At 44.8% G+C, this 12,384-nt stretch overlaps 1 protein-coding gene across 1 annotated transcript; it reads left to right on the forward strand.

Moving 5' to 3' along the window:
* Positions 1–3,535: 3,535 nt before the first annotated feature.
* Positions 3,536–12,175, forward strand: psmc1b (proteasome 26S subunit, ATPase 1b). Its single transcript, XM_030110325.1, has 11 exons — positions 3,536–3,577; positions 4,052–4,105; positions 5,066–5,162; positions 5,405–5,529; positions 5,708–5,893; positions 5,972–6,100; positions 6,200–6,296; positions 8,200–8,389; positions 8,953–9,104; positions 9,191–9,345; positions 11,845–12,175. The coding sequence occupies exons 1-11, from the start codon at positions 3,575–3,577 to the stop codon at positions 11,977–11,979; spliced, it is 1,323 nt and encodes a 440-aa protein (XP_029966185.1). The 5' UTR covers positions 3,536–3,574; the 3' UTR covers positions 11,980–12,175.
* Positions 12,176–12,384: the final 209 nt, after the last annotated feature.

Here is a 12,384-nt window from a genome sequence, read left to right on the forward strand (position 1 = left end):
AGTAAATGCAGCATAATGCAGTTTTCTCTATGATTAGAAACTCAATATAGTAATCCTGTTTGTTCAGGGTAAAAATCTATAAATGGCTTGATTTGGACTAAGAGAAGACTGGGATGACACACTCTTCATGTATGAAACTCAGAAAACAAGTTTTAACCAATTCTCACTATTTAAATATCAACTGCAGATAAAAGCAGGAACAACATGCTATTTTTTGATCCAGCTATTAAGCCGCTGAGCTCTGTCAACGCTTCCCTTCGTGACAGCATCCACCAGGACCCCCGTCTCTTAGCATCGTCTGTCTCGTTCAACAACCACCAACACCGTCTTCAAGCAGTCAACAGTTACCATGGAAACCGGTAGACGAGAAACAAAAGCTGCCCCACACCTTCATCCCGCCTCTTACACTGAGACTGGAGGGGAGATCTCAGACGAGCTCTGCGTTTCAGGGAAAGACACATTTATTTCCAACATCATGTCCTCCCCCTGCTGTACCTTTTATTGGTCGCAATAGACTCAAGCTGTGTGAGTTTCTCATAGTGCCGTTACATGAATCAGCCGTGAGGGTCTGATAATCTGTTTGAGGTCGTTCTCATGTTACTGCAGTGAGAAAAGCTTCATTTCACAGGTATGTTAAAATGTGAATTAACATAACTTTAAACTGTCGGCTGCAGTCCTGTAAAGACGAAACCTCCATGAGCTCACCATGGACTATGTAATTTACCGTGATGCAAAACAATACACGTGTACTTCTGAAAGAAACCATGGAGTGTGATGCTTGTCCTTGAAAACAAGGTCTGTATTTCTCACAGCAGCGTCCTCATGGACCTCAGGACCCGTTGTCTGGCTTTATGCACATACCAATGTGTTGAAGGTGTTGACTTGACCCCTACATTCCACACATATCAATAGGATCCAGCTTCTGCGGGATGCGCTGAACAAACAAGCGTCTCCCTCTTCTGACCCATCCGTCTATTTATCCCTCTCATGCACTTTCTCCCCTCCCCGGGAGGGCTTATTTAATCTGTCTCTGAGTATTTTCACATCGGGTTTCATGCAAAAACGTCTATATTTACGATGTTTTTTGTACTTTTCCATTGGAATATGAAGTTATTTCCTGCTGGTTGGCACTTTTTCCTCATATATGAGAGCTGAGATGTGTTGAGGGATGATGATTGACCTCAAACACAGCAATGTTTGGAACTAACTAACCCTAACCGTACATACAGCCCAATTTCACCGAACCCTAACTGTACCAGTAAAATAGTGTCATACGGGACGCCTCCAGTTTGATGACGGGGAGACAAGCACTCGTCGTTGATTTTTCCCATCAAACACGCATTGTGGTATCAAGGCAAAGCACGTAAACACACCGAAATCTAAAGGCATCTTGTTACTACGAGGCAACATTGTCACCCGCCGTGCTGCAATATCTGTCAGGTGATTATGTTATTATGGGTAATAATTGAATAATACAAGCCACCCCTTGATACGTCTCTCTTGTAAATAAGTTCATGTTATTCACATCATATGTCAGTGATTGTAATGCTGTGGCTAATCAGTGAACACATCAGGCCAGAGGGACTGATGAGTACACACAATTACCTAATTACCTTAATAATGTCATTAAGCCGGAGCAGATACATTGTCATTGTGCACATAATTATTCGTATTTGGTGCATGTGGTGGAGAGACACAGTGAAATCCAGGGCTGGCGTGCGGGCTACATCCTTCACAAAGAACCGCAGCTTTATGCCATCGTAACCTTGTGCATTCATATATGAAGATCTCGTGTTTTCTCTTATACTCTTGTGTCCTTCAGTGGTAGAATAAGCACTGGAAGGATGGATATTTTTCTTGCCTCTATTCAGGAGATGGATCTTTTCTCCCATTATTACTCTATACATTTTTTTAAGGGCTGTTTTCATACCACTGCTTGTTGACACTGAATCTGATGCAAACAGCCAAAAATATGTGACTAACCTGCTGCCCTTCACAGAGGAGAAGTCAGACCCGGGTCCTGCGGCAGAACCGTCCCTCGCGTTTTGGACGTCTCACTCCAGTGCAGCTGGTTCTGACAGGAGGGTCATTACCATTCTTTATGGAACACAGACTGCGTTCTTCTGACGTTCACGTTGACACAGAAAGCTAAAGTTTGAATATGTATAGATATAGATCACTTTATCAAAATAAAGTATTATCTATCTATCTATCTATCTATCTATCTATCTATCTATCTGTCTATCTGTCTATCTATTTGGTCAGTAAGACAACTAATATCATTTTGATGATGTGTATCGATTTTCTTTACAGTTAAAATATTTTTTTTGATTCAAGAGAATAAAAGCCTGTCTGAATTTTTGTCCTTTATTACAAAATATTATTTTGTTAGATTTTGTATCAATACTGAAGTGGTATCCTTTGATACATTGCATTTTAAGGTATGTGTGTCATTTACTGTAAGTATTTCAGAGTTTCATTATTCAAGAGTCATTTTTCCTTTTTGTTTTTTGTTTTTTGAGGAAATCAAAGTATGGTCACCCTACATTAAAGCAGAAGTGTGATTAGATACCTGACTGATTGATCATGACAACAATGACAACATTTTTTAATCATAATTACTAGATGACACACAGATCTTTATATCAGTGTCAGTGAATGACCAAGGCCTCTTATCCCTGCTGAGTGAGTGCAGAAATTAAACTAATTAGATGACGTGTCAGAACTTTTTACAGCATAACCCAGAAAACCTGAGGCAATTGATTTTGGCCTCAAAGAAGAAAGGTTAAAGGTCAGCACTCATCTTGACTCAATGCCATTCAAGACAACAAATCAAGGCAGAAATCTGGGTCTCGTGAAACCTGATGTAAAGCCTGAAGCCTCAAGAACCACATTACAGTAAGACAGTAACAAAATCAGCTCACTACCATGTGAAAAATATTGCTATAATTCAACAATTTCTGAACAGGACTGAGGGAGACTTGTTCATGCAAGTCTAGTAAAAAACTGCGACAGCTGCAGTTTGGAGTCCATTAACACAAAGTGACTCGAGCACATTTCTGTTTTAATAAAGCATTGAATGGTTTTGAGTCTGAATGCATATCAGACTTCCTTGTAGAATACAAAAAGTCCGACCCCTGAGGTCCCCAGGAAGAGGTTTACTAAGTGATCAAAGTGTCAGAATAAACAATGTGAAGCAGCTTTTAGTTTCTGTGCAAGAAACTTCCTGAACACGCAGGGACTATTGACACACTCATTTATCTTACTGTGAATCAGGCCTTAAAACACTATTATCTCCACAGGTTTTCCAATCAGCAATATGTTGAATTCTAATTATTCATTTATTATGTCTTTCTCAGTCTCTTTATTGTAATTTTTTTCAATAAAAACAACTCAGCAATAGATTAAAATTGATATAGATGAAAACTCCTAAATTATTCCTTATTTTTATTCCCATAAACCCCCTTGCCTGCGCGCATCATGACGTCACTAAACGCGATCTCCCAGAGTTCGGGCCAGGTTTGGTCCTACAGACTTGCCGTACATCTACGTCATCACTAAGCGACTCGCAACAATGGTAAGTGAGCCAGCAGTTTTCTCCGCGGCTCGTTTCTTTTATTTAATTTTTATACCCAGAATCCGTAAAAAATGACACCGTTTATTCTGTTTACCACCGTTTAGGTTACGTTTCCGTCTAGTTCAGGCGTGGATCTTGTATTAGTTAAAAGATTTAAATGTGAGGTCGAGCCTTGTAGCCGAAAGCTAACAACGTTAGCTATTATGAGTTAGCTCCCTTTCGCAAAGTCATTCACAATGTCCAAACCGTCTTTTATCAACGTATTTTATTAGTCGGATCTCATTTGTGTACGTTTCTGTGTGTGTTTTGTCTACTGTAGGCATTAAGTTGTGGTTGTTGCTCGTCACGTTATCAAACATTTGAGCCGAGAGGCTGTGTCAGTGGTGAATCTTCGTTCGTGTGTAACAGGATAAACATTGCAGGATTTCTCTTCAGACCGCTTTTGCAAGCTTGATGTTGTTGTTGTTGTTGTAGGGTCAAAGTCAGAGTGGAGGACACGGTCCAGGAGGGGGAAAGAAAGATGACAAGGTAAGGATGACACAGCTAATGCTACACAACCGAACTACAGAGTTCCCGTTCCAGCAAAACATCACCTGTAACAGTTTAAAGGAAAAGGTTTCCAACTTTCACACTTTGGAGGCATGAATACATTTAAGACTCGATCGTGTTAAATTTGTGGTTCCCAACCTTGTTTTCTTGAGGATCAAGGCCACTGTAAACACAAGCATCCCCACCACACTGGACTAGCACAATAAAAATTGAAGGACTTTCATAACACACTACATGTGAAACAGTTTCTTTCTTACACTCTGTAGTGATGAGTTCCTTTTCTCTGAGTATAGACTTTTTGGGTCTACACACCACCTCAGGATGATCGATGTCTTTTCAGCATTTTCAAAATTTTGTCAGTTTTTCAAGGCAGCTCAGAAGGATGCATGTTCCATCTCACCTGGGTCAGAGATTGTTTTTGTGTGTTCAGTGAAGCAGGTCTCACATGTAACAATTTATTTCGGCTTTTATGGAGTTAGATGTTAAGTTGTTTTCACTGAGATCTCTAAATGTTCCGAAAATCACGTCCCCTCCTCTTCCCAAATCTGAACACACAAGAGCAATGTGTTAAGCTCCAATTTTGACCATGTTTTCTGTGAAGCCTTCTTTTAAATCTTTCTAAATACTCCCTTATTTTCTTTTTGCTGGATTCATCTTTCTCTTTGGCCTGACACTTTGCAATTTCTTCTCCTTGTATTCAGCAAACAGCAGACATGTGATTTTTTTGAAACTATTTTATTGTGTTTTGTTTTCTTTTTTAAATAAACAATCTGCATGTATACAGACTCAACTATTGTATTATGTCGATCAAGAAGGTGTCGAAACCCTCCATGAATATTTGGATTCTACTCAGTGGGCCAGGCCCCTCTGGTTGGGAATCACTGTCTGAAATGATTCTCACTAATGCGTCTCATGCTTATTTTATTTTGTCAAAACAAGGATAAGAAAAAGAAGTATGAACCTCCTATTCCAACCAGAGTTGGCAAGAAAAAGAAGAAGACCAAGGGACCTGATGCTGCGAGCAAACTGCCCCTTGGTAAATGATGTGTTACAGTGGAGAGTGTTTCTGATTTAAATGTGTAATTTGGGCAATGTGCTGCATGAAATCAATCCTACAAAGTATCCATGTCCTCAAGTCATGTCATTTTTAATTAATCTGTGGGGACAAATGAGTGAATTTAAGAACCCTTCTAGCAGGTCGTCGACCCACAGTCTGGTCAGGATTATTAACTAACCTGCCAAACAACTAAATGACACACCGGTGTGTCTCTCTTTCAGTTACGCCTCACACTCAGTGCCGTCTGAAGCTGTTGAAGCAGGAACGTATCAAAGATTACCTCCTGATGGAGGAGGAGTTCATCAGGAACCAGGAGCAGATGAAGCCCCTGGAGGAGAAACAGGAGGTCAGCCTTGCTCATCAGTCCATACAGTCTGTATTCTGTACCATTTTATCCAGCTATGTGAAGGCAGGGTATATCCAGTACAGTATATCCATCAGTCCATCACAGGATAAACAAAGAGATGGAAATGTGTTCGGAGTTGGTGCACATGCATTAATAGCGTCTGATTTACTTTTAACAGGAGGAGAGGTCAAAGGTGGATGACCTGCGGGGAACCCCCATGTCTGTCGGCACCCTGGAGGAGATTATAGATGACAACCATGCCATCGTTTCCACCTCAGTGGGGTCGGAGCATTACGTCAGCATCCTGTCGTTTGTGGACAAAGATCTTCTGGAGCCGGGCTGCTCCGTCCTGCTCAACCACAAGGTCAGATTTCTTGCTCTGGTTACTCTTCACGTGGCTCGAAACTGTCAATATCCTTAACTTAGAATGGTCTCATCACAGGTCCACGCTGTGATCGGAGTGTTGATGGACGACACTGATCCCTTGGTGACAGTAATGAAAGTAGAGAAAGCCCCACAAGAAACATACGCCGACATCGGAGGGCTTGACAATCAGATCCAGGAGATCAAGGTACAGTTCAGCGAGAAGCCGGTCTCTGTAACACTCCTCATGTCTCTGAACACTTCGTTTGATTTTCATCATTGTATCGCTCTGTGTGGTTTGAAACAGGAGTCAGTGGAGCTGCCTCTCACACATCCAGAGTACTATGAGGAGATGGGCATCAAGCCTCCCAAGGGAGTCATCTTATACGGACCTCCTGGAACAGGTGAGACCCCCCAACTCAATCCTGACTGTCATGTTTCCCTCCAGTTGTGTTGGAAGAAAGTTTGAAGCAAACTGCATTTAAAAGATTATCTGATAATGAAAAGCTCTTCATCAGCAAGAGGTCAGGATGCATGGTATCCATTAACGAGATTCATTTTGCTGGTATGACAGTTGACCAATATTTATTGATCTCGTTATATCTTGATATCAAAAAGCATCTCCATAAGGTGCCCCTGGAATAATTAATAGACTCCTTTGTGATAGCTTTTCAAATGAGTCATGCTTAATTTCTCGATGCAACTCCTTCTTCGCATTGCTTTGCTTATCGCAGTTGAAGTGTTGCAATGTACTTTTTGGACACAGAGGAAAATAGAAAAACACACGGACTGGTTCAGCATCCTGGAGGAGATTTGGTTGTTGCCACAGTAGGGCTGGACAAAATTTCGATAGCAATATATACCGCGATTCAAGCCGAACAGAAAGCGCCGCGAGAGAGTGATCACTACCCACCAGCACACCACAGCTGGCTGTCCTCAGCTCAGGCTACAAGCTCAGCTCCACCGCGGTGAGTTTGAGCTCCAAAATGAGAACTCGTGATGTAAACGCGACTGAACAAGCTTCCACACGCTAATTTGTGGCCACAAAATAATAAATCGTGCGCACGAAATACTAATTCGTGGCTACGAATTAGGTACATCATTCACTGAACAGCCCATTAAAGTTAGCAGCATATTGACAGATACGGACTTTCGGTCTCAATAACTCTTTAACAAAACGTCAGTAACATACAAAGGGCGCCTCCATCCCATCGTTGTGAGGTGGACTACATGCTACAAGCTCATTTTTATGAAAAGTATCTGTCTATCAAGCATCAGAAACAATATTGTTTTAAATGAGCAGCCGTAGTGCTGCGGGGTTAAGGGACCGTCTACAATTTACAAGACGCTGGAACAGTGAAGACAAATTCCACAAAAAAAAAACAGAACAGATATTCGCTGCAGTGTCACCATAATCACTACAACCTCAAGTAATTCTGTACTTAACCTTAGTATTTCTGAGCACTTTTATTTTTCTTCCTGGTTGAAGCACCTTTGTTTGAATCTATAACAATAACATAACTGTAAAGTTGAAGCTATTTATATTGAAAAAGGTGAAACTTACGTTTATTTGACAGTTATTTCATATTTCTTAAATAAAAGGTAAGCATTTAATTTATTGTAGTTTTTATTTCTAAAATGTTATACTGGAGGAGCTTCCTGGATAGATAATTTCCAGTTTTACAGGTAGTACATTAATATGTACATGATTCTTAACAGTTTTTCTGAGGCTTTTGTATTATTTATATCGATATCGGAATTATATCGTATCGACTGAAATTAAGACCTATATCGTGATAAAATTTTTGGCCATATCGTCCAGCCCTATGCCATAGTTTGACGTCATCGATGAGGTCCTGCGGTCCGTCAGTGCCGCTGCAGAACTGAAGAAGTGCACAGTCAGTGTAATAATCAGAACGATACATAGTTAATGCGATTCGGAGAGTTTAATTAAAGCGTAATCATTATAAGCAGCAGGCTGTTGAAATCGTCTGAGTGAAACATTTGGAAAATTCGATTTTATGAATTGGCATAAAAATCCGAACAAGATGAAATCGCGAGGAGCCGGCTGCGCATTCGCTCGGTCGTAAAGTCGAGTGCCATCTCTCCACTTTTATGAGGCCTTTTATTGCGAGCTGCAGGCCAGCACTGTTAAAAGATACATTAAATTTAATCCCCGCATGAAAGCAAAGAGAATTAAATCCTTACATGTGTGTTCATTTGTTTTTGGATCATCACCGAGTTATCTTTTCTGCTTTTACCATTCCGATCGGTTTGAGTCTTTCTGCTCTGCTCCTCGCCCGCCAGGCAAGACGCTGCTGGCCAAGGCCGTGGCCAACCAGACGTCGGCCACCTTCCTGCGCGTGGTGGGCTCCGAGCTGATCCAGAAGTACCTGGGAGACGGGCCCAAGCTGGTGCGGGAGCTGTTCAGGGTGGCGGAGGAGCACGCGCCCTCCATCGTGTTCATCGACGAGATCGACGCCATCGGCACGAAAAGGTGAGGCGCCGCTCTCCGCGCCGCCGTCTGAGCGTGGAGGAGGCGGCGGCAGGTTGCAGGTGCGAGAACTGTCAGTGTCTCGCACGTTTATTTCCATTCAGTGCCGAACAACCCGGGAACAGCCTGTTAACGTCCACATGTCTGTTTTTAACCGTCTGATGGCGAAGTTCATTGCATTTATGTTGCTTTCATATCTGGAGGATTTTTAAAATGTTTTTATTTTACCATTGCGAGTACTGAGGTATCGGTGCATTCCTGCTTGCAGGCCTGTGGAAGTCGAGTATAAACACCGCGCAGGCTTCTGATTGAGGCTGGATATCGACCAGCTTGAATAATGAATGTACTGATGAATGCAGATTGGATTCTTGGCCCTGCACAAACAAAACGCCGACTTGATTAAACGAGCCAGCGGCGGCAGGGAGAACATCTCGCTCCCGTTCTGGAGCTCCTCCACATCCCTCGCTGTGTCTTCGAGACATCTTGATCTCTGTCCCAGTCTGCACAGACAGTACCGTCCAGTCAGAGTCTGGTCTGAGGCTCCAGCTGTGTCTCCTGTTCTGCAGATATGACTCGAACTCGGGCGGCGAGAGGGAGATCCAGAGGACCATGCTGGAGCTGCTCAACCAGCTGGACGGCTTCGACTCGCGGGGAGACGTCAAAGTCATCATGGCCACCAACCGGATAGAAACCCTGGACCCGGCTCTGATCAGACCCGGTCAGTGGAAGTCCGGTCGGACTCTGGCTCGCTCGATCAGCGCCGTCCCGTGACGTAAACGTAACGCCTGCTCTGCTCCTCTTCAGGGAGGATCGACCGGAAGATTGAATTCCCGCTGCCGGACGAGAAAACCAAACGCCGGATCTTCCAGATTCACACCAGCCGCATGACGGTCGCAGACGACGTGACCCTCGACGACCTCATTCTGGCGAAGGACGACCTATCGGGAGCAGACATCAAGGTAGAAAAGAAAAGCAGTGGAAGCTCTCAGCACTGTGACATTCATTCCTCCTCCAGGTGTTAACAGTGAGTAAAGAGCCCGGTGGTGTTTTCTCCATTTGTTGTGGCCTGCCTCTGTGACTCCGGCTCCTTATTGATCGTGTGGAGCGCTGGCAGTGAGCCAGATCGCACCGCGGTTCAGCAGCAGGAGGAGGGAAAAACCCAAGACGAAGCCGTCTGACAGAAAAACCGCTGGGGCTGATTCTCTAAATGATTTTCATGTCAACACTTAATTAACTTCAGTGGGTTTTTCATTCAGAGGGTTTACTGTACGCCGGGAGCTCTGGCTGGACTCTGCTGCCCTCTAGTGGCGGGAGCAGCAGCCTCCTCCTCCCTGGCTGCGGGATACAGTCAGGTCGGCACCACTCCAAGTCGGCCCCGGCCAACTCGGCACCGCCCCGGGATACAGTCAACTCGGCATCAAGCCAACTCGGCATCAAGCCAAGTCGGCATCAAGCCAAGTCGGCCTCACGGGCGGGGGGGCTCTCGAGTGACCGAGTTGGTCGGTGCGGACTTGACTGTAAGCTGCTTACCAACTCGGCCAAAAGCGTCTTTCTTTTTTTTTCAATCACGATGGTGGATAATGTACCTGGGAGCTTCATGTTTGACGTCCGAGTAGCTTAGCTACAAGCGCGCAGCGCTTAGCGGCTGTCTGGTCATGTGACCGGTCCCAAGGCATTCTGGGAATCGTAGTGCAGCGATGCCGGCTGCGCCGCGACGATTTGCAGTTTTTTTCGTGCCGGCAGCGCCGCTTCTCCTCACGTAGCAGGCAGGGGACTGGAGGACAAACTGTGTGGTTATGGTGACTGACAGGTTAGAGGTAGAGAATGGACCTGGAGCTTCATGGTTGACGTCCTGTTTGAACCGAGTAGCTTAGCTACGAGCGCACAGCGCGAGCGGCTGTCTGGTCATGTGACCAGATCATGTGACCGGCATGTGATCCGCGAACGCTGCATGATCAAACCAGTCGCCTGCATTATAATTTTATTGTAATGTTCTCCACCCCTGAAGTTTGGTCAGCCAGTACAATTAATTTATTTTTACCCAATCAGTGGAAACCTAGAAAGACCGAAGCTGCATGACGAACTCGATCATACTTGTTGTATTTCATCCCAACCACAACATAATACCTGTATTGCATTATGCTTATGCTGATTTGTTCATTTCTGATCAACATTGTTAGTTTATCAGTCATTATTCTTTTCTTTAACAAACATTGTCATTTGCAAAAGCATGTATTTTGTTGTAAATGTTGTTTGCCCGCCATCTAGTGTGCGTCAACAGTAATAGCAACTGGGACTGTAATATCAAACGATTACCAGTAGTACATGTTAAGCTGTTCATGTGGTTTCTTGGCGTTCATAAGCTCATAAACGTAGCCCTCCGGTAAAATATTATATACATTTCATTTCACTGAAATGACGGTCGTCATGTTTACATTTAAATCACGTGTCAAACTCCAGTCCTCAGGAGCGGTGACCCTACATGTTTTAGATCTAATTGTAAATCTAACTGTACTGGCTGACCAAACTTCAGGGGTGGAGAACATTACAATAAAATTATAATGCAGGCGACTGGTTTGATCATGCAGCGTTCGCGGATCACATGCCGGTCACATGATCTGGTCACATGACCAGACAGCCGCTCGCGCTGTGCGCTCGTAGCTAAGCTACTCGGTTCAAACAGGACGTCAACCATGAAGCTCCAGGTCCATTCTCCACCTCTAACCTGTCAGTCACCATAACCACACAGTTTGTCCTCCAGTCCCCTGCCTGCTACGTGAGGAGAAGCGGCGCTGCCGGCACAAAAAAAACTGCAAATCGTCGCGGCGCAGCCGGCATCGCTGCACTACGATTCCCAGAATGCCTTGGGACCGGTCACATGACCAGACAGCCGCTAAGCGCTGCGCGCTTGTAGCTAAGCTACTCGGACGTCAAACATGAAGCTCCCAGGTACATTATCCACCATCGTGATTGAAAAAAAAGAAAGACGCTTTTGGCCGAGTTGGTAAGCAGCTTACAGTCAAGTCCGCACCGACCAACTCGGTCACTCGAGAGCCCCCCCGCCCGTGAGGCCGACTTGGCTTGATGCCGACTTGGCTTGATGCCGAGTTGGCTTGATGCCGAGTTGACTGTATCCCGGGGCGGTGCCGAGTTGGCCGGGGCCGACTTGGAGTGGTGCCGACCTGACTGTAAACCCTGGCTGCACAGCCGTTCCCACAGCCTCGTCACTCGCGCCGACGTTAATCCCGCCGATAAGCTGTTTGCACATTTCAGTATTTGTGAGTTTTCACACGAGCGGCTGGCCGACCCTGCTGATCAGGACGGCTAAACACACACAGGGCGACAAAGCGCCGCATTGTTTTCCGCCCTCCGCAGTCCAGGATGCCTTTTTCTTTTTTTTCTTTTTTTCTTCATTTCCTCTGAACTCTGACTCTAACCCTTCTGCTTCCGTCCGCCAGGCCATCTGCACGGAGGCCGGCCTCATGGCTCTGCGCGAGCGCCGCATGAAAGTCACCAACGAAGACTTCAAGAAGTCCAAGGAGAACGTCCTGTACAAGAAGCAGGAGGGCACGCCGGAGGGCCTCTACCTCTAACCTTCACTCTAACGGCTTCTCTCTCTCCTCCGCCTCTGAACCTATCGCTGAGTGAACGTGTGAAAGCGGCGACTCGGCCGTCGCCTCCCCCCCAGAGAGTTTTTGATATATTTTGTGCACGTGGTTTCTGGCTTCTCCCGCTTCTTCCTGTTACCGTCATGTGTTCCAACCATAAATAAAGACAGAAATAAACACAGCGGTGGTGTGCGTTAGACATTGTAGTCATTTTCAAAATCTCTTTTCACTTGAAAACTCTGTTGAGGGACTGAAACGTACGTGACGCTCCTGCTCTTCATCAGAGGGGTGGAATACTCGCAGATGAATTATTCAGCTCTGTGTTGTTTGTCCTCTGTGTCAAAAACACTCCCATTAATATGCAGAGTCATGTTTTCTGTCCTGCCAGCG

Source organism: Salarias fasciatus, chromosome 15 (assembly GCF_902148845.1).
Source record: "Salarias fasciatus chromosome 15, fSalaFa1.1, whole genome shotgun sequence".
NCBI classification, from domain to species: Eukaryota; Metazoa; Chordata; class Actinopteri; order Blenniiformes; family Blenniidae; genus Salarias; species Salarias fasciatus.

What these genes read in the sequence shown, in the direction of transcription:
- psmc1b (XM_030110325.1), top strand. An exon ending in CCGTCCTGCTCAACCACAAG is followed by an intron (nt 5,894 to 5,971) that starts GTCAGATTTCTT and finishes GTCTCATCACAG; the next exon opens with GTCCACGCTGTGATCGGAGT. An exon ending in ATACGGACCTCCTGGAACAG is followed by an intron (nt 6,297 to 8,199) that starts GTGAGACCCCCC and finishes CTCGCCCGCCAG; the next exon opens with GCAAGACGCTGCTGGCCAAG.